At 42.9% G+C, this 21,835-nt stretch overlaps 1 protein-coding gene across 3 annotated transcripts in view; it reads right to left on the bottom strand.

Moving 5' to 3' along the window:
* The window catches only part of LOC146341302 (cytosolic phospholipase A2 gamma-like), a 29,873-nt gene extending 16,208 nt beyond the window's left edge, over positions 1–13,665 (bottom strand). For 2 of the 3 annotated variants that reach the window (XR_014784112.1, XM_084808315.1), the window contains exons 1-9: positions 13,023–13,207; positions 11,201–11,320; positions 10,222–10,364; positions 8,565–8,763; positions 7,757–7,865; positions 5,293–5,451; positions 4,021–4,074; positions 3,353–3,418; positions 1,479–1,604 (exon numbers count right to left, since the gene is read on the bottom strand). Coding sequence is in view for 2 of the 3 variants with exons in the window: in XM_084808315.1 (XP_084664441.1) it covers positions 1,479–1,604; positions 3,353–3,418; positions 4,021–4,074; positions 5,293–5,451; positions 7,757–7,865; positions 8,565–8,763; positions 10,222–10,364; positions 11,201–11,320; positions 13,023–13,049 (1,003 nt within the window). In the remaining variant the exon portion in view is untranslated. Of the gene's footprint in view, positions 1–1,478; positions 1,605–3,352; positions 3,419–4,020; positions 4,075–5,292; positions 5,452–7,756; positions 7,866–8,564; positions 8,764–10,221; positions 10,365–11,200; positions 11,321–13,022 lie in introns of all 3 variants that reach the window. The other variant, XM_084808316.1, reaches the window with a different exon arrangement.
* Between the last annotated feature and the right edge of the window lie 8,170 nt (positions 13,666–21,835).

The raw sequence follows: 21,835 nt of genomic DNA, 5'->3' as shown, positions 1-21,835 counted from the left end.
CCAATAAAGCTTGATTTGATTGACTGACAGGAACCAATTTTAGGATACTACCAAAATGTGGATAAGTGTGGTCATGCCATCTCTCTCCGAGAAGGAATGCATTTCATCTACTAAGCAAAATTGGTGGAAAATGCAATGTGCTATGAATGACATCTGCGCATCTCTAGTTAGGTGAGTTCTAATTTCAAGCTCACATTAGATTGGCCTGGAAATAAAGTGAGATATTTACTGCAAAACTATTAAATAGATGGATTCAGCAATTCACCAGTCTGGGCAGTTCTTCAAAGAAAGCCCAAAGAAAGCAGAATATATTTCTTTGAGGTATTGCTAGGGGAGCTGCCACCATGGAAACAAGGAGTGGGTGCCAAAGGGCCATCCTCCATGAGAGACCATCAGCAAATGTCCCTTGTGGATGTTGAGCTCTTGGCCCCCACCCCAAGTTTTCCCAGCTGCAGTTCTTCACATCAGTCTTCTAGCAAATCAACAGAGACATATTTCTTTGGCTTTGCTAGGGGCTTCTTGGAATAAATGCCCTGGAGAAAATGGGGTGGGCCCCAAAACCCACCCTCTATGGGGAACCCACTTACCCCTAAGTGTGGGTGGGTGTTATACAATGGATAAAATAAAGTTTCTTTATTTGGGTGACAGCCTTTGTAAAATTGGCATATATGTAGGGTCAGATGTATTAATGGAGATTTTCAGATTATTGTACACTGGCACACTTAATAATATGTTTATTATTGCTAGGGATGGTGCAGATGTCCGACTGGGTCTGGGAGTCCATCGGGCTCCCCCCACCTTCACCCCGAGACCACACCCACTGATCCCCTGGCCTTGCTCACCTCCACTCACGCCCTCCCAGATGCTCCCTGCACTCACCCACCCCCACCCACAAGCACCCACCATTTTGCTGAGGTTTATTTTTTTTTAATGAAAAAGGAGCTCATTAAAAATGTGCATATTTAAATATGTGCACATTCAGGCTGGGAAAGCTTGATCTAGGCAAATTAGAGACATTAAGCTTCTAATATTGCATAGATCAAGCTTTCCCATCCCAATGTGCATATTTAAATATGCACATTTTTAATTGGGGGTGAGTGTGGGTGGCTCGCTGAGCTCATGGGGGTTCGAGTGCAGGTCCAGGCAGGCTCAACCAGTGGTGGTGCTTTAGTGGGCACCAGCTGATACTGGGCAGGGGTGGGTTTGCACATCCCTAATTGTTGCTAAACTCAATGACAGACTAGTGATGAGTGGGATCAGTACAGGGGATACACACACACCCTCCAACCAGCTGGTAAAGAATCCTAGAGGTAACATTCTCCCTCCCCTGCTTCCAGTTTAATGCATCACTCCTAAATCAGCAATGGGGAACATTGTTACTGATACTGAAACTGACCACAGCCTGTTCAGTAATGCATTCTTAAAGGACCCTACTGCTTCCAGGATGGAAGGAAATCTATTGCCTGAAGTTTACTTACGTTTCAAAAGATTTTCTAGAAGATCAAAAAATCCCTCTGCTGTTGTTGCTGTGACATCTAACGCACACAGCTGCAGCTCCAGAACATACTGATAAGCCCGGCTGAGTATATTAAGGTTTTGGTAATCTTGAGAATAGAACACAGCAGAAAAAAAGGTTACAAAGACTAGGGAGGAGTGAGAATTTTGTTCAGTTCATTTTTTAAAATATTTTACCAACGTTTGCAGATTTCTTCATATTTGGGATGGAAACAACTGAGATGAAAGAAAGAAAGAAAGAAAGAAAGAAAGAAAGAAAGAAAGAAAGAAAGAAAGAAAGACCAAAACTGACAGATTTGTCCATCCAGGCCCAGGGCTTTGAGTGCTTAGCTTTTAAATCTCTGGGTTTGAATCCCTGTGTATTCAGCCATGTTCGTGGGGCTGAATTAGAATCTTTCTTTTTCTGACAACTCCTTAACTTTAAAGCTATGTGGCAGGCAAGTACAAAATGGACCTTTTGGGATCATAGCTATACCTGGGAATGCTGTGAATATCTGTACCTACTGAATGGCTGAAACAGAGAAGTCAAAATTTCATTTTGTTTCATTTTTTATAAGAATATATACATAAAACTTCAGTTTCATCATATGTGGCATGGGGTGGCAACTTGTGGCCTTCCAGATGTTTTGGCCTACAACTCCCACCATCCTTCACTATTGGTCATGCTGGCTATGGCTGATGGGAGTTGTAGACCAAAATATTTGGAGGGTCATAAGTTGCCCACCCTAAATCCTGATATATGGGACAGAAAGTTATTATTTAAAAGTGAAATTTTTAAAAATATGAATGCAGAAAATAGTGAAACTGATGTGTTCGTCCATCCCTAATAATGACTGGCCTACTCTAATGTTATTCCAAATGAACTATCTACAGTGGCCATTTTGTTCATTGTCCCCCACATTGAAACCTTGGGGTGGGGATGACCTCCTTTTCATTTTTTGCTTTTAACTGTCAACTAAAATCCCCATAAGACCATTTCTTGAGCATCCACACACTAGAAAATTAGGGTGATGCTTTCTGTGCTACAGGAGGATACAACAAATTTACACTTTGTCAAGCAGTGAAGGGAAGTACCTTAACTAATAGAATAAAAATTAACTGTTCTAAAGATAAGGAGCAGCATGGCTGGTGACAGGACTTAGCATCCTCTCCACTGACCTTCTCCAGAACTGATGAACCAAACAATACAATATTCTACCATAAATTTCCTAGGATTCACACAACCGACAGCACTATTCTCACGTTACCTCCCACTATGTATGGATGATTTGCAAAGAAAGGGGAACAAGGACCCTATCCCAAGCAGGGTCTATGCACATTCAGCTACTCATGTGTAGGCACTCCTTTTCAGATGGATACAGTGAATATATGTAGATTGATGGGCCAAGGTAGTGAAGTGGGTATCATCTAGCGGTCCCACTTCTCCAAGTAATAATCCTACACATGACATGGCTAACAAATAAATAGGCCTGTGGAACCCTTTACATAGTTGCCGCAACAATGTTTGACAAGGTGCTGGGCTTGTTAGATAATGGCTCTTTTGGTCAACGGCTGAGTTCAATCTGCTGATATTAGCCTCTTAAGATATGTATTAGCCTTGGGCCAAGGCTTTAGACGATATTTGGTCTATGATTCCATAAATAATCTGTTAATACTGATTGTTCATGGGGCCACTCAGTACTGGAGAGAAAGGGGCAAGCCAATCATGCTGCTGGCTTATAGAAATCTTCCAAAATGTCTTAGGTTTTATGAGAAAGACCATGATGTCACAGTGGATAAAAAAGACTGAGGCAGGGTGGGGAGAGAGAGGTTAAAATCTCCAGTCATTATCACTTACCTAAGTCCTTTGAATAAGAAGAAAAATACCCTTCTCTGTCTTGTTTTAGAAAATCCAGTAAAGCACCTTAAAAGATAAATGCATATATTCACACAGAGAAGGGTCTGCTTTCTCATATATAACATGTACAAACAGCTAACAACATCCAGATTACAAAATTCAAGGAGACACCAATATTTTGTTCAGGGTGTTGAATTTTCCCTTTTAGCTTTGCCTAAATATGGCAGAAGACAATGCAATAATCCATTGTCCACCTAGGTTATCCCCCATGATGTAATGTCATCCCAGGGCTTTTCTATCACAGGAAAGTGGCATGCCCAGGTGAAGACAACCTCATGTGTTTCGTATCAGTCTCCCCACCCACCAAGAAGGTGATGAGAATTGACAGAGCTGACAGCACTGAGAATTTGTGTCCTTGGGTGGGGGGTGGGGGGGGTCATGTGCCAATTGCATCCAAAGGTATCATATGTGCACAAAAGCCTGTTTGTGTAAACACATGGCCTTTGTTGGCTCATAGTAATGGGACAACATCTTTCCTTTCCTCTCTATGCTTCCCACTCCTCCCTCCAGTAGTCTCACCCCACCCAGGATCTTGTCCATTCCATGTACACATGGCTAGTGATCTGATATCTGATCTTAGCCTCAATTGGAAAAGAAAAGAACAATACCAATTATAGCCTTCTTAATTTCTTGCTCGCTTGCAAGGGCACTTCCCCATAAACCTGAAAATAAGGAAGAAATGACAATTACAGTCTTGAGTTTCATTGGTTGGCAGTTAAAGGCCAACATCAATATTTCATTTTAATATGACATCATTGGAGAGATTATAAACTTAACAACAGACATTTCATCTTCTCCTCCCTGGTCATCTGTTTTTCTCAGTCTTTAATTAAGGTTTTCCAGGTAGGAATGTACGGATGTTGTTAAATCCATTCTGTCTGTGTTTATGAATTGTCAAGCATCTTTCATTCCATCATCCACTCATTGATGGAACTGGATTTTTTTTAGAGATGTACAAGAATTTTGTTTCACTTGTGCAAAGGTGCATTTGAACACTAGTGCTAGTGTGCCTTAGTGCAAATGCTCTTTAGTGCCAGTGTGCCTTTGCGCAAGTGGGTTTCCCATTGACAGCTGCTTGGCCACTGGGTGAACAGAAAACTGGACTAGATGACCTCCTGCTCCGATCCAGCATGGCTCTATTTATGTTCCCAAGTGCAAACTTGTGCAAATCCCACCAAAAAGTTTTTTTTTTAAAAAACTAGTCCGCAAGTCCATAGAATCCATGTGACTCAGAAAAAAACTGGTCCACTGCAGAATTTGTGGGTCAGATTCATAGAAATCTGAATTAATTTGAATCCATTGTGGATTTTTCCATCATCCCTAACCCCAGGGCTTGTTGCTGTTTGTCCTTTTTGTTATAAAAGTGGCACATTCCTATATCCAGTACTCTAATATAATCCTAAATATAGTAACTAGGGAGTACCATTCAATTCAGTGGGGCTTACTTTTGAGTTAACATTCATAGGGCTGCAGTGTTAGACCTTAGTAACACCTGTTGATTGCACCCTACATTCTTATGGGTTGATCCTGCAAACATAGATCATAGAATCATAGAAAAGTAGGGTTGGAGGGGGCCTACAAGACCATCGAGTCCAACCCCCTGGTCCTTTGGTAGAGTAATGGATAAGGGCTGCTCCTTGAAGAGTAACAGTTGGCATGCAAAAGGTCCCAGGTTAGATCCCCAGCATTTCCAGGTAGAACTGGAAAAGATTCCTGTCTGAAAGCTACATGCCAGTCCATGTAGACAATACCAAACTAATAGATCAATGATCTGACTTGGTATATAAGACAACTTCTTATATTCTTTCTTTAAAATCTCTTGAAAGTATGTTATCCTGCTAGGATTTGGCATTCTGACAATCAAAATTTGGCTGATGTACCTTGAAGATAGCAAACCTCTCTCTCCTTCCTCTCCTTACTCAGTTGCCCATTTTTAAATATGCTCCCAAGGTGTTTGATGTCAACATGTGCTCTTGTGCCAGGATGCCCAGCTGTGCCAGGAGCCCCAGTGTTATGTGGGGTAAAGTCAAACCAGCTCCCTGAAAAACAAATAGGAAACAAATATCTGGAATAAAACAGAGCTGTGCACAAAGGGCCTCTCAAAATTCTCCAGCCTATTTGTGGGCACAGAAATTGGGGGGAAAATTTCAACGAGTTTCTCCTAGGGGAGGAGAAATTCTCCAGTTTCTTACAGATAGGGCTCACTATTGGCAGGGGTTGTCGCACAGCTTATTTCTTTTCTTCTGAAGGTTTTGCTTGTTAGTTAGTTTATTGCACTGTTTCTGTAGGTAGCAACTGCATCAACTGTGGTGAGCTTCTGCTTTTTTGAGGCAGAATTTTGAATTGCTTTTGCTGGTATTTTTGAGCTTGCCTAATCACTGCAAGCCGGCTGAAGGTGCTGTGTGTGTTTTCTCTCCCTATTACATTATTTCCATTGTTCTGCAGCCTCCCAGACCACATGAACTTCCTGAACTGAAAAAAAAAAAAAAAATGCCATGGGAGGAATTGCCTCATGATGTCTTCCTTATGATGACATTAACTGAAGTGCGGGGAGCCAAGGAGGCTACAGGCTGCCACAGAGATGACTGTACAGTGACAGACAGGACAGTCGTGCACACTCCCCAGCCACCTCACAAGTAACATAAACACAAGAACCCCAAACCCAGCCCATGAGAATTCTGCCAAAATTTCTCCTCCTTTGAATTTATTTTCAAAAGCCATTTCTTTTCTATCAAATTGAATGAGAATGGTCAAAAAAAGGTGGGAGAAATTTTCAGCATAGCACAAAAGAATAAAGTGCTAATGAGAACTGAATGCCCATGAGGTAGATGAATGTAGCAGAGCTTAAAGAGAGTTGCTAGCAAATTCCACCAAATGCAGAATGCAAAGCAGATTTAGAAGTCCTGCATAGGAGAAACATCAGAAGACCTTTTGAGGGAGGTTAAAATAATTTCAATAAGCTTAGGGAAATTCCTCAGTTGGGGAGGAATGAGTGCATCTCTAATTGCTCAAACAGCAGGTAGCTATAAATATGACTTATCCACATACATACTCAGAAATCTGAGTGTATTCCTTAGGTATTCAGTATCTAGTGATGGATGAATCTGTCAATTCATCCCTCAGTGTGGTGTAGTGGTGAGAGTGTTGGACTGGGAGCCGGGAGATCCAGGTTCTAGTCCCCACTCGGCCATGGAAGCTCACTGGGTGACTTTGGGCCAGTCACAGACTCTCAGCCCAACCTACCTCACAGAGTTGTTGTTGTGAGGATAAAATAGAGAGGAGGAGGAGGATAATGTAAGCCATGTTGGGTTCCTTGTAAGAGGAAAAAAGCCAGGATATAAATGCAATACATACATACATACATACATACATAAAATGTTGGCTTCTCTCCAATTCTCATTCTTTCCAGTCTTAAGTTCAGTTTACTGCAAACTTTGAGAGATTTCTTTTTTGGAAAAAAAAATGCATGAAAATGCATATGCTTTGTGGTGTGCATTTCTCCTAATACATACATTTTAACTCAATTTTGCCCAGTATAGACATTTTTGCTTGCAATTTTCCAAAAATCATGCATTTTTTAATATTATTGCCATGAATATATGCATTTTTAGGTGCACTTCCATATAATATAATCATTTTTGTATGCAGTTATTTTAAAATTGCAAAATTTGGAGTAGTGTGCATATTCAAGAGGAACTGCATTTCATTTCACATCATTTGTTCCAAAGGGTTAAATGAAGTAAGTTCACATTAAAATGCAAACAATGAATTTCTTCCCCCTCCCAGTTAGTGACCCCCGTGAGGGCATGGGCTTCTGACCTCCACCCACCTTCACTTATCCCAGCCAGGGGCAACTCTTCAGATGAAGAAAAGAACAGAGATTGAAGAGCTGCCCCCTTGACAAGGAAAGCAGATTTATTTGTATTATCTTGGGCCATTCGCAAAGCTTCTTTTTTTCTTTTATTTTTTGATGCCCATCTCCAAGGCAGCCTGGTGTGAAATGCGGGGAGCCAGCCCATTCCTATCTCTCCCTCGTAGCCAGCTGCCTACAAAGAAGGCGGGGCATGTGGATAAAGGCCTTAGCAAACAATCCCAATTGACAGGCAGGTTCATAGTACTGGAGAAGGTACTCCTAACTATAAATACCTTAATCTGAGATTGGGGCTTCATAGGTTAAGAGTGCAATCCTATGCATGTTTAGACAGAAAAGGGCCTACAATTCCCAGGATACCCCACCCACCCACGCAAAGGATTGTGCCTTAAAACTAGTACTTTGGGTTCTTTCTGGATTGGGAAATAACCTGGAATGAGAATGTGGAAACATTGTAAGTATAATATAACTACCTTCACAGTGTCTACTGTAGGTGTCCTTGTCCACTGCTGCGTATATGGGATAAGGATTTTTCCCATTTTCACAAGATCTCTTCTGCTCAGATAATTTAGTTTCATCAAGCTGAAAAAAGTAATGGATTTATTTGATTTAGTTTAATTTAATCTCATTCTGACCTCCCAGAAATGGCTTAGGTCAGGGGTAGGAAACTTCAGGAGGTCTGGGGGCAATTTTTGCCCCCATACACCTCCCCCCCCATGCTGCCTCCTCCATGGATGCCACAAACATGGGGATGATGATGATGAAACAAAATGGCATCTGGAACTGCTACAGAGTGCCAAAGGGGTCAAAAATAGCTTGCAAACAAGCTAATTTTGACCCTTTTGGTGCTCTGTAGTATCTCTGGACACCATTTTCTTTGAAAATAAAAATAAAATGCCTCCCCCCATGGGGTGGTGGTGGTAGGGGCTGCACTGGAAGACTTCAGGGGTAGCATGTAATAGATAGGTAATATGTGGCTACCTTGTAGCCCACATGGTATATTTATCTGTCAATGCATTTCTCTCAGGCCCCAAGTAGCCTTACCATATTTTAATCATGGAATGGAAACAAGATTGCCCACCTCATTTTAGAGCACTTCAGTGCATGACTGGATTTACATGTCTCATATCATATGCTGCATGAGAGATGAGTATCAAACCTTGGGGAATAAGTTATTTTTTGTGTTGCTTCTAAGAACTGGAAACTTATTTTACACTTTTGCTGAGTTTTTGACCCTTGGGGGTGTGGACACAGCTTTCTTTTTTTTTAATCTCCACCTACCTCCTTTAGCATTTTATAAACAATAAAATAGGACCAGAAATCAGTCAGAGAGTAATGTTCATCTCTTGCTGCCGCTAACACAGCTTTTTTGGCCTTCAGCAAGTCCCACCGGCCTTGGACAAGTATTTCACGCTGACGTTTTTCCAGGATCTCTATTTTTTCTGCCCAGTCTTCATTCTTGTAGATGGATGACATGCACCTTGTAACGACATAGGACAAGTATGTTTGGAACAGTGGGAAATAGCAATGGATTGTAGCTACAATCCTAATTTGATATTTTAGAAATACATTTTGACAGGAAAATGAGGAATCTCAGATCTGGAATGAACAGACACTAGATATAACGTTAAAGGAATTTTACTGAATGGTAAAAAAGAAGAAGTTGAAATTCAATTAGCTGACAATGAAAATCCCACATCTGTGATGCTAATAGATATTTGAGCAGTGAGGTCTACCATGTCAGGTAGTACCTCCTTCATAGGATAATTTATATTGCCTTTTTAGCTTATAATTTAGTGCTATCTAAATACTGGGGGTCTGACACTGCCCCTAGCAGTGAACATGACATGCATAAGCCCTCCTCTGACACGTCCAGTAAATCCATGAAGGGAAGTGATGTTGGAGCCACTCACTGGACTCACCCCCAATTGGCATGCATCTAGTTCTACACAAGTAGAGCCCATTCTGCCTAAGCTGCAGAGGTCAGGGTCATTGATCACAATCACTTCCTCCATGTACATGTGGACCAGAGCATGAGAAGAGGACCTTTGTGATATAACAACTCTCTGAAAACATGCTTATGTTGGGTAGGTTGCTCCATGTGGCCAGCTATATCTGTGAAGTGGCTTCCCACACAGCCATTATGTTCACCATGCCAACACCACAACTCTTTCTGCAAGGAGGATGGCCTTGGTGTACTCAAAAATAACATGATTGCATAGGAAACTGGTCCACACAGATGATTTGTGACAAGGAGGATCCTCCATATCGTTGCGTTTTCGAACACTTTTCCTGATGTTTCGATTGCATACGAAACTGTGTTCTGGGACTGCAGTCTTTACATAGTAAGATTTGAACTAGAGGAGGGGTGTTCAAACTCAGGCCCATGGACCAAATCTGGCCCACATAGGGTTCAAAACTGGCCATCTGGGATTCCCCAGAATGCCATGCCCCCTTCTCCTGGACCCACACGCTTTCCCCTGAACACTAATCATTTGGAGGTTTTCCAGCTTTTGTGCAGTCCCCCCCCCTTCTAAAAAGTTGAAATGCCTCTCCTAAGGCCTTACTGGCAGTAAGAGCTTTAAGCTAAAATATGCTGCTATTTTGACCCCAGTGTTTTTGCCTTTGGCCCCACACCCCAGTGGAATGCAGGCCCTGAGAGCTTCCTCAAAACGGAATTAGGCTCTTAGGCCGAAAGAGATTTGACACTCCAGAATCAGAGCCTCTTCACATGAACTTTTGAGGCCATTTATAGCTGTAGCTTTTCATGAGGACTGCTGCCTCAAGCTGAATTTGGTCATGTGAATGCCGATGGCATGTAACAAAATCAGGCCTTGGTACATTGGCTTTTATCTGTGGCAAACTGGTGTATATGCCAAAGGTAGCTTTTAGTGCTATTGCCATCAGTGTTCACATTTAACAGTTCTCATGCACTTACCACGTGGAACCCGACACCCCAAACAGGTACATAATACAGTCCAAGAGGTTATATTTCTTCAGCTCCACTAGTGTGCCATAAAGGGCAATCATGGCCCGCAAACCTCCTCCTGATCCCAGGACAGCAATATTGGGGATTTTGTCCTGAGAGAAGAAAAGGGGACATACTGAGGAATCTCTGTTCTACCTATGGGTATCAAGCATTCTATCTTTTTAAGGCAAACATGTAGCAATTATCAGTAAACCACAGCAATAATATCCATATGTGCAATACAATACATCATGTTATATTTAGACATGGATATCAGAGAAGATGTAGAATTCTAGTGGGTAGAAAAGTTCATGACAGATTTAAAGCCCATTCAAATATTCGGATTCAGCTCTGAAAACATGCGAACAACGGCTCATGGAACTGGTCTCCTGGAGTGCACAGTGCAAAATCTTTCTCCTGGAAAATGTGGTAGATACTTCTGTGACTGGGCATCCCTAGACTTCCAGCTCATGGGGAAAGTGTAACTCAGTGATAGAGCCCATGCTTGCCATACAGAAAGTGCCAGGTTCGGTCCACAACATCTTCATGTAGGGCTGGGAAGGACTCCTGTCTGAAAACTTGGAGAGCTTCTACCAGTCAATGGTAAAGCACATATTTTGCATGCAAAAGGTCTGAGATTCAATTCTTTGCATCTCCTTGTAGGACTGGAAAAGACTCCTGTCTGAAACCCTGGAGAGCTACCGCTAATCAATGTAGCCAATATTGAATTCGATGGATCAATAATCATCTGACCTGATATAAGACAGCTTCCTATGTTCCTGTGAACATTGGCACAGGACAAATACATTCCCAGAAATAATTAGAGCAAGTTTTGGTTATCATTCATGACACAAAAAACCCTCATATGGTGAAGCACCTTATGGAGCTTTGTTCATTATTGTTATTAATTCTAGATTCTTTGAGGCAGTCACATGAATGAAATCCTTACCACATCACACTGAATCCCAAGCTTCGCAAGGCCTTTCTTCACCTCTTCCTTTCGAGTAGCAGTAGCTGCTTGTTCATCTTTTGAGAGGGTTTCCAAGACCTGGACTTCAGGTTTTACCTGCTACAAATGCACACAAAATTGATACGGGAGAAATATCTGTCTCATACTAGAAAACTAAAGAGCAGGGGACTTGATGCCATATTGTGGCCTTCATCCAAAAACTTGGGACAGTTGCTTCAGTGATGGTTGTTTCCCAGGTCTATGTGGTGGCATCTTTATTGGACTATTTCATACTGCACTGAACTGGCTCAGACATATGGACCGGTGGTATGTGAGTGAATTGCAGTCTTGCACACTCTCCCTTCCTCTTCTTTCACCCTCCCTGATTTTCACAACAAACCATAGTTTGCTGTTATATCTGAACTGGGCACACTATGGTTAGCATAAACCATAGTTTTCATGGTTCTGATGTAACTGCAAACTATTGTTTGCCGTGAAAGTGGGAATGAATCAGGGCACATAAGGGGAGGAGGGAGGGTGATAGTGGAGTTCATGGGCTTGATGCTTTCCTAGATCATTCTAAAACATGGTTTGGTATTTTCTCTGAATTATCACTGCATCTGAGATGCCTGTGTCACAATTAGACCTGGCCCAAACCCTTTGGCCCAGCCTCTTTTTTTAGGAATTGGGGGGGGGGAGATGAATATGCCCCTGAAGATTGGGCAGGCAATGAAACTTTCTAGGGAGGGGACCGGTGCTTACTTTACTCAACTTTATACAGTGGCCAAAATGGTTTCAATCCCCGCTTCCTTTAAACTTAAAAATGCCTCACATCCCACTCATACCATGATATGCCCATGGGAACATCATGTAGCATCATCCCGTAGGCATTCCAGGAAATGCTGTCAGTTTGAGAGGCTGTGGAGAGATTCTTACTGCTTTGAATGGACATTAGGATTCTTTTAACATTTAAAAGAAGAAAACACATTTGGCCGGCATAGAAATTAAATTAAATAAGCCATTAGCCCCCCTTGGAATTTTTGGGGAAATTCTCCTGCCATACCCCAAAAGCAGCAGAAAAATTCCTTCCACACTTTTGCAGAGGTGGATAAATGGACCTGAGAAAATGCGGAGCTGCCAGTACTCCCACCCAGAGCTGGACTCTGGGATTGGACTCCAACTCAACTGATGACCAGCCAGATCCATTAGACCAGTGGCACCTGAGGCAGAGGGGCTGGAAACCAAGCCAGGTCATGCCCAGGCCTGAGCCAGAACTCATAATCTGGGTACCCCTGCAAAGGGACATCTGTAGCCTGCACCTTCACAGCCCAAATGCCTCAAGAACCAACCTGCTCCCCACCAAGAAACCACACCCTATGTTAGCCCATCAAAGACAGCAATGAGCCTAGAGAGCCATGATGGAAAGGAGGGGGAGTGTTAGATGCCAGGCCAGAAACTTGCCCCTGGAAGGACTGCCATCCATCCCTCAACAAAGGGGCAAAGCCTCCAATGGGTGATCCTGTGACCATAAAAGCTTTCAGTTCACCAAGACTTTATTGGAGAGCATTGCTTACTAGGAGATGCTCCAGGTGGTTCTTTGTCCTATGAGATCCTCAGTAGAACCAGGACAAGACATGGGTGATTGTTCACCCACCTTTAGTCACAGGTCTACTTTGCTTTGTGGCAGAACATTTATTTTAGTTCTGGGCAGGTGACAATAGGCTTTACTGATTATAAGGGAGATCAGAGAAATATAAATAAATAAATAAATAAATAAATAAATGAATGAATGAACGAACGAACAAATAAATAAATGAGTTACCTTTCCAGCCAGAAAAGTGTTCAGCATGTCCTCTTTCTGGTTCCTTTCCACTTACTTCAGTGAATTCAGACTCAAAATGAGGAAACAATAGTAGGGAGTCCTGGAAATGTTTGGAATTAAATTTCTGTCAGGCTCAGGCAGTGACTTTTTGTTGCTCGTTCCTCCTTTGCTCACATCAGAGCAATAAAGACTTGCTCTGTGAGACAAGCAAGCACATACAATTAATTCATTGGACGCCACTGAATGTCACAAGAGAACAGGAAGGAACCTGCTGTTAAGCCATTATGTCCTGTTAACATCTGGTTTGTTTCTGTTACTTCTGGCTTTTGAACTTCGCAGCTGGATGGCTTAATGCATTGTTGCAGAACTTCAGCTCCCATTCTTGCTTCAGGTGGAAAAATGTAACTTGCTATAATCTGATTGACAGACAAAGCTTCGCAATAAAGATTTAAGTGACAGAGGGGATTAGAAAAGAGCTTAATTTGTGCCAGTCCTACACAGACACTTTCTCACTACCACCAGGACATACCCTAGACCTTATAACATTATAAAATGTCTCAAAGCATGTGCAAAATACCTTTATTTCCACAGTTCTGACATTTAAATAAAACAAATGGGCAGGCTGCAGGTTCCACCCTTCAATGGTGTGGACGTTCCACTCTTTGAGAGTGAAAGTTCAGGGAGACTTGAATATTGGAGCCTCTTCTTTTAAAAAAAGCAAGTACTTTTGCATAAGTTCTGGAAAATTTACCTTTTGCAGAGGTATAGAAAATTGGGGGTAGGAATAGACGTGGGCAGATGGTGGAGCGGGGGAGGAGAGGAAGGGATGTAACTTACCCAGCTCGTAACTAGCCACAGTTGTCTTCTGCCATCCAGGAAGAATTCTGCTGCTAGTGTCTCCCAGAGGACCTATATAATCAAGAAATTTTGACACAGGGTGGAGAAACAGCAGCGGACAAAATATCTGCTGTCATCACAAAACGATTATGGGCTGAGCTCCAGACACACACACACACACACACACACAGAGAATGAGAGAGAGAGACTGAGAGAGAGAGAGAGAGAGAGAGAGAGAGCGCTGGCAAGTTTTGGTACCAAGCATACGTGCTGCTAGAATATTGTTGTTACATGCATATGCTTGCTGTGAAGATCGTATGTGGGTGGAAACCCTGCTAGGTTTTTGTTGCACCACCTGCAGACATTTATGGCATTCCCGAAGGAGGTGAGGCTGGGATGCCATGTAGAATCAGAGAGCAGAGGATGAAATATAAACAAGGATGGATGACAATTTCATCTTAGTTCGGTTTTGATAAGAACTTACCAACATTTGCTAAGTTCTCCATATTCGGGACAAAAAAGACCTTGAGATTAAAAAAATAAATAAATCAAATGTGGGAGAAAATGAAAGTGACAGATTAGACCACCCAGATCCAAAGCTTTGACTGTGTTGCTCTTAAAAGTCCATACTTGCATCCCTGTGTACTAAGCCATCTTTAACAGCTATATGGAAGGCAGGTACATCATGGTTCTCTCCATTGAATCTGGCTGGTGCAGATGGGTGAAAATTTCATGTCATTTGATTTTTGATCATTTCAGTTCAGTTCATGGTTGATTAAAAAAAAAATCACCAAAATTCACAGATTTCTTCATATTCAGGACAGAAAGATCTTGAGATTTAAAAAATTGGAATGCAGGAGAAAGGGAAACTGACGGATTTGCCCAGCCCTAGATATATAAACATGGGAGTAGGGATGTGTGAGAAATTCATTCCAATTCATTTTTGATCAGTATTTACCCAATTTGTACTTTCCGAATCGAACACGAACTCGACTCCGGGGTCGAAGTCCATACGTTTCTGAGCAATGTGATTCACACACACAGACACCAATGTGTTCAGCAACGTGCACACATGAAAAAAACAACAACCCTGTACTTTTGAAAGATGCTTGCAATCTCATACTGACTCGGGTGAGAATGAACTTTGAGATGCAATGTGGAGATCTTCCATGAGCTCAAATTTTGCTGATTTGCACATCCCTATATGGGTGAGATAGTCAGGAAGAGGAGGGGGGGAAGCAAAGGCAAGAAGCCCTAATTGTGATGACAGATGAGCAGCCAGGCATGTCATATTTCTTGGAGAATTGCTGGAGTCAGCAGGGCTAAGTGGTGGGTTAATTGAGCCAGGGAGGGGATATAATAAAAGCTTCCCCCTCTCTGATGAGCTCTCTCTCCTAATCCAAAGCTGAGACTGGGAGGTATTTGGCTCTCTCAAGGAATGCTGAGGTGCCATATTTGCTGTGAGAGCAGATCAGTGGGGGAGTTTATCACACTTGCTATGAAAGAGGGGTGATAATGATCAGAGCGCCTGCAGCTGCACGAACAAAAGACCACCTCACCATAAAAACAATTATTCCGAGTTAATATGCAAGCACTTTTTCCAGCAACTCAACAAGGAAGAGGCATGTGTTTTGGGGATGGCTTTGATTGTTCCAGTGTTATTAATCAGATGGACATTACATTCATTGACTTTCAGAATCTCTTGACAGTGTCCGTCACAGACAGTCCAATCCTATGCATGTCTACTCAGAAGTAAGCCCCAATAAGCTCAGCAGTTAAGTGTGAATAGGATTGCAGCTTTAAAGGCTCATAAGAAAACCTAGCAGTGATTTGCCCTGAGGGAATGGGAGAAGCAGGTACAGCTTGGCAAGTAGCCACCATCTACCTTTCAGTGGTGGCTGTTCCCTCCCCCAGCTGCCACCAGAAGGGCTGCTAAAGAAACATATTGACTGGAGAACATGGGAAGAGAAACAGATTAAGCCTGAACTCATGATCAAGAAGCCAAAGGGAGAAGGGAAGAAAGGAATGAAGAACAGTTTGTCCAGCAAAGAACAGGCCAAACCAAGAGGACAACAGATATAGTGCAAACCTGAGTATTATTTGTTCCAGAATAGGTATATTCCCAACCATCTGGGCAACCAAATCAACCATCACCATGTCTTATATTGCAAGCCTCAGGGTCTGTCTAATTATTCATTCTTGTAAGATGCTATGGGAGCCTTTTGCCTGAAGAGTGGGATAAAACTGCTTTAAATAAATAAACAAGGAGATGGGTCCTCTGATGAATTAGGAGCTGGATTAACAGGAAGCAGAGTGGAATAAACACAGGCAGTTCTATTTCCAGTAAATTATTTCCACAGTTGTTGGAAATAATATGTGGTCTCCAAAGGATCTATGTTGTGCCTTGGGATGTATGGATTTTGTCAAAATCTGTTCCGTTTACATTTTGTGGATTGTCAGGTTCTTTCATTGCACCTTCTGCTCCTTGATGGAACTAGATAACTTGATAATAACTGATCTGGAGTTAGGGGTGAGCACTGAAATAGTCCAGATTGTGATGTCATCATGACTCAACAAAACAAAAATGCGATTGTGAAGAGCTTCAAAAACATTTCTCCGAACTGGGTGAATGGGTAACAAAATCACAAATTTGGTTCAATGTAAGGCAATGTAAAGGGATGCACATTCAGAGCGAAAAGAAAAAAATAAAGAATCCTGATTTTGATAGTATCTGAACTGGCGTTGATTAACCAGAAAAGAAATCTTGGAGTCATATTGGATAGCTAAACAAAAACATCCACCCATTTTCTGGCAGCTGTGAAAAAGACCTATTCCTGTTTCTTGACATCACTGAAATTAATTGCTTTGGATTCCCAGAATGATGAGAATACAACTGTCCCCATTAAACATTTACTTTGTATCTGATGATGCTGTTAAACTTATGCAGTGGATACAGTTTCTGTTTTAGTGCTTAGTGAGGGTCCTCTGGATTACTTCAAATTCCGAACTCATGCTTTTGGAGCCATTGGTGCACTTAATTGGCATAATTAACCACAGTATTTGGAAAGGCAGTTAAGTTCTACAGTAAGCATACCTTTGGGAATTCTGTTACTTGCTGATGTTCTGCTCATCAAAGCACTATGTTATCTTGTGTGTACGAACAGTGTGCATGATGTGTTCATTTTTGGTTCATAACATGGGAGCATGAAAAAAATTCCCCTTGAGCCTCATCCCTATTGCCCTTTGTGCACATGTCCTAAGGAAGGGGTACAACCCAACCTCTTCCATAGCCTCCATAATTACAAGAGTCCACCAGTAAGTGCAGGCAGCTTTTATTTGCAAGACTTTGCTCCCAGTTACAGCACTGAGGCTGAGCCAGCATACGGATTTCCAACTCGGGGAAAGGAATTACACCTTCCTCCCCTGCTCCTCAGCTTTAAATTACAAAAATGTCCACCTCTCCCCTTTTGAAGTACTGGCCTTTCAGGTGGCCATCCTTCATAGTTTTTCTTCACTACTGGTCGTCCATTCCTAAGAAAGTAGCTCTCCAGACCAAGCTGTGGGTGTGGCTCTTCAGTTGCCTCAGAGAAGGATGCTAAGCCCCAGCTTGGCTATGTCTGAAGTCTCCTGGTGGATACCAACTGGTAATTTCCAGGTCTCCCAGCAACAGAAACCCTGGGTGGTGGTTACAGGTGAGGCCCTCCTCCAGCATCTGACTTGGCAGAAATTGTCTGTCTGGTTTTGCAAGCAACTCCAGCCTGTCTTCCCTCCTCTTCCCCTTCCCAACACCCCTCCTCTTCCTTCTCCTTCCCAGAGCTTTATAGCAGCATCTTGAGGAGGCCCAGCTGTTGCTGCCAAGGCTTCACTCGCCCCCCTACAGCTGTGCTGTGCTGCCCGTATCAGCTTGAGCCATCCCCAGGCAGTGCTCCCTTGTAACTTTATATTCAGGCCTAGCTGCCTGCTACCTCTCTGCCTGGGCGTTTTCAGCAAAAGAAGGATGACTTGGTCCTGTGAGTCCTGGCAGGCTGTTACACTCTTATTCAGTCAATACATTTGATATGGCCTATATATGCCACATCCCCTTCATGGATCACTGCCTTGTTGTGGCAAAGGGGCTTGCGTAACTCAGTGAAGCCATAAGCTATGCCGTGCAGGGCCACCCAAGACGGACAGGTCATGGCAGAGAGTTCTGACAAAATGTGGTCCACTGGAGAAGGAAATGGCAACCCACTCCAGTATTCTTGCCAAGAAAACCCCATGGAACGTATCACAAGGCTAAAAGATATGACACCGGAAGATGAGACCCTCAGGTCGGAAGGTGTCCAATATACTACTGGGGAAGAGCAGAGGGTATTTCCAAGTAGCGCCAGAAAGAGTGAAGCGGCTGGGCCAAAGCCGAAAGGACACCCAGCTGTGGATGTGTCTGGTGGTGAAAAGAAAATCCGATGCTGTAAAGAACAATATTGTTTAGGAACCTGGAATGTCAGATCAATGAATCAAGGTAAGCTGGAGGTGGTCAAACATGAGATGGCAAGATTGAACATCGACATCTTGGGAATCAGCGAACTAAAATGGACAGGCATGGGCGAATTTAATTCAGGTGACCATCATATCTACTACTGTGGGCAAGAATCCCTTAGAAGAAATGGAGTAGCACTCATAGTCAACAAAAGGGTGGGAAAAGCAGTACTGGGGTACAATCTTAAAAATGATAGAATGATCTCAGTACGAGTCCAAGGCAAACCATTCAACATCACAGTAATTCAAGTCTATGCCCCAACCACTGATGCCGAAGAAGCTGAGGTTGATCGGTTCTATGAAGACCTACAACACCTTCTAGAACTAACACCAAAAAAATATGTCCTCTTCATCATAGGGGATTGGAATGCTAAAGTAGGAAGTCAAGAAATCACCGGGATAACAGGCAGGCATGGCCTTGGTGTACAAAATGAAGCAGGACAAAAGCTAATAGAGTTTTGCCAAGAGAACATGCTGATCATAGCAAACACTCTTTTCCAACAGCACAAGAGGTGACTCTACACATGGACATCACCAGATGGTCAATATCAAAATCAGATTGATTATGTCCTTTGCAGTCAAAGATGGAGAAGCTCTATACAGTCAGTAAAAACAAGACCTGGAGCTGACTGTGGCTCAGATCATGAGCTTCTTGTTGCAAAATTTCAGCTTAAATTGAAGAACGTAGGGAAAACCACTAAACCATTCAGGTATGACCTAAATCATATCCCTTATGAATATACAGTGGAGGTGAGGAATAGATTTCAGGGATTAGACCTGATAGACAGAGTGCCTGAGGAACTATGGACAGAGGTCCGTAACATTGTTCAGGAGGCAGCAACGAAATCCATCCCAAAGAAAAAGAAATGCAAGAAAGCCCAGTAGCTGTCTGATGAGGCTTTACAAGTAGCTCACAAAAGAAGGGAAGTGAAAAGCAAGGGAGAAAGGGGAAGATATATCCAACTGAATGCAGAGTTCCAGAGAATAGCAAGGAGAGACAAGAAGGCCTTCTTAAATGAACAATGCAAAGAAATCGAGGAAAACAACAGAATGGGAAAGACTAGAGATCTCTTCAAGAAAATCAGAGATCTCAAGGCAACGTTTTGTGCAAAGATGGGCATGATAAAGGACAAAGAAGGCAGGGACCTAACAGAAGCAGATGAGATTAAGAAGAGGTGGAAAGAATACACAGAAGAACTATACAGGAAAGATCTGAATGTCCCTGATAGAATTGATGCTTTCGAACTGTGGTGCTGGAGAAGACTCTTACGAGTCCCCTGGACTGCAAGGAGGTCAAATCAGTCCATCCTAAAGGAAATCAACCCTGAGTGCTCATTGGAAGGACAGATACTGAAGCTGAAGCTCAAATATTTTGGCCACCTAATGCGAAGAGAAAAGAAAACTCTCTGGAAAAGATCCTGATGCTAGGAAAGACTGAAGGCAAAAGGAGAAGGGGATGACAGAGGATGAGATGGCTAGATAGCATCACCGATGCAATGAATATGAACTTGAGCACAGTCCGGGAGAGAGCGCAGGACAGGAAGGCCTGGCGTGCTATGTTCCATGGGGTCACGAAGAGTCGGACACGACTGAACGACTGAACAACAACAAATATGCCACATGCTTTTTTTCAGATTTGCCCCCAGTACCCAGATTCTCCAGCAGCGTCATTCCGCAAACTCAAATAGCTCTGCCAAAGCTTTCAGGGGTGCAAGCAGTTGACCCTGATGTTTGCACAGCCCAGTATTCAGCCACTCGCACAACTGCCTGCACAAGCATAATGCACAACTGGTTTCACAGCAGGTTGTGCAACCCCTCGCACAACCGCACTTGTGCCGATGTAACTTTAGTTAGATTCTCCTCTTGTGCATAGTTCGGAACCAAGTTTCTGCAACATCGCTTACACTAGCGAAGTGACACAGTTTGATACTGTGTCATAGTGTACCATTCTTCCTGAGAGTGAGGCATTGTGGGGGCAAGATGTGAGATGGCCCTAAAGGAGTATCTCACTTGCTTTGCCACAGCAGCAAATAGCACTGTTTAAACCTGAAAAGATTTTGTCGCTGCAGCAAAGTTGTGGCACTGAGCCAGTCCTATGGCTCTCTCCGATAATATTTTCAGAGCCCTCAGCAGCTGGCCTGCTGTGCATACAAAGGTCTCCATTTTTAAAAAAGTCTAAAAATGAGAAGGAAAAAACCCTCAGCACCTCCGAAATATGCACTGGTATCTGAACATTATCATCTGTGCTCCAAACGTTCATGTCCCCTCCCTGTTTTTCAGAAGACTTTTTGCCCACCCGCACTGAATATGACCCCCACCCCCAAAAAAAATCTGGGCTGGGATTTTCAGTCCAGGCTTGAAGTAACCTAAGCAACACACTTCAAAAATGCAAAAAAAAAAATTATGAATATGGTTCAATGTATCATATTTCCTGTGACACCACTGCAATTCATTGCTTCAGATTCATGGGATGCTGAAAATCCAGCTATCTGCATTCAGAATGGATCCATTGTTCAATGCTTTTAAACTTACGAGGTGAATGAGGTTTCTGTTTTAATGTTTGTTTGTTTATTTATTTATTGCATTTATATTCTGCCTCTTTTCCTCTTGCAAGGAACCCAAGGCAGCTTACGTTATCCTCCTCCTCTCCGTTTTATCCTCACAACAACAATTCTGTGAGGTAGGGTAGGGTAGGGTAGGGTTGGGTTGAGAGTCTGTGACTGGCCCAAAGTCACACAGTGAGCTTCCATGACCAAGTGGGGACTAGAACCCGGATCTCCCGGGTCCCAGTCCGTCACTCTCACCACTACACCTTTAGTCAGGGTCCCTTGGCTCATTTTCAGCTATTGTTCTGAACACATGTTTTGCACAGTTTATCTTTATCTACTTGAACAGGCATGGATGATTCATTTGTCCTTGATGAGGCAGTTAGATCCTGCAGTAAAGATAACCTGGCTGATACTTGCTGCTCTTCTGCTTGTGGAAGCACTATAGTTTCTTGCTTATGTAAGTAGTATGTTATGTTTTTGTTGACTGATGGATGTTAGTATGCTCCATAATGTAACCCTGTATGATCCCTGATTTTTTTTGCTCTTCCTTTTCCCATTACAGGTCCAGGAGATTATTTTTTAAAACGTTAGTTTTGTTTTCAAGTACTGTTTCATACTGCTGATGTATATTGGTGGAAATAAAGTACATGAGGGCTCACCCTATGGTCTATATACACTAGGACTGTGCACTGCTTTGGGCCGAAGCCTGAGCTCTGAGGTGAAGTGGGGTGCTTCGGGCCGCCTCTGACTGAGGCGAGGCGAGTCAGAGGGGACACAAAGCTGCATGAAGTGGGTCGGGTCGCTCTGAAGTGCTTCGGTACACTTTGGTGCAATCCAGAAGCCCAGCCCAGCCGCACTGCTACCACCCAGCTCCTTACCTGGGTCCTCTGGACACATGTGGGCAGCCAT

Source organism: Heloderma suspectum, chromosome 6, assembly GCF_057233095.1.
Source record: "Heloderma suspectum isolate Gila_16-S chromosome 6, 16-S_ref, whole genome shotgun sequence".
NCBI classification, from domain to species: Eukaryota; Metazoa; Chordata; class Lepidosauria; order Squamata; family Helodermatidae; genus Heloderma; species Heloderma suspectum.
This window is presented reverse-complemented; position numbering and strand designations above follow the sequence as displayed.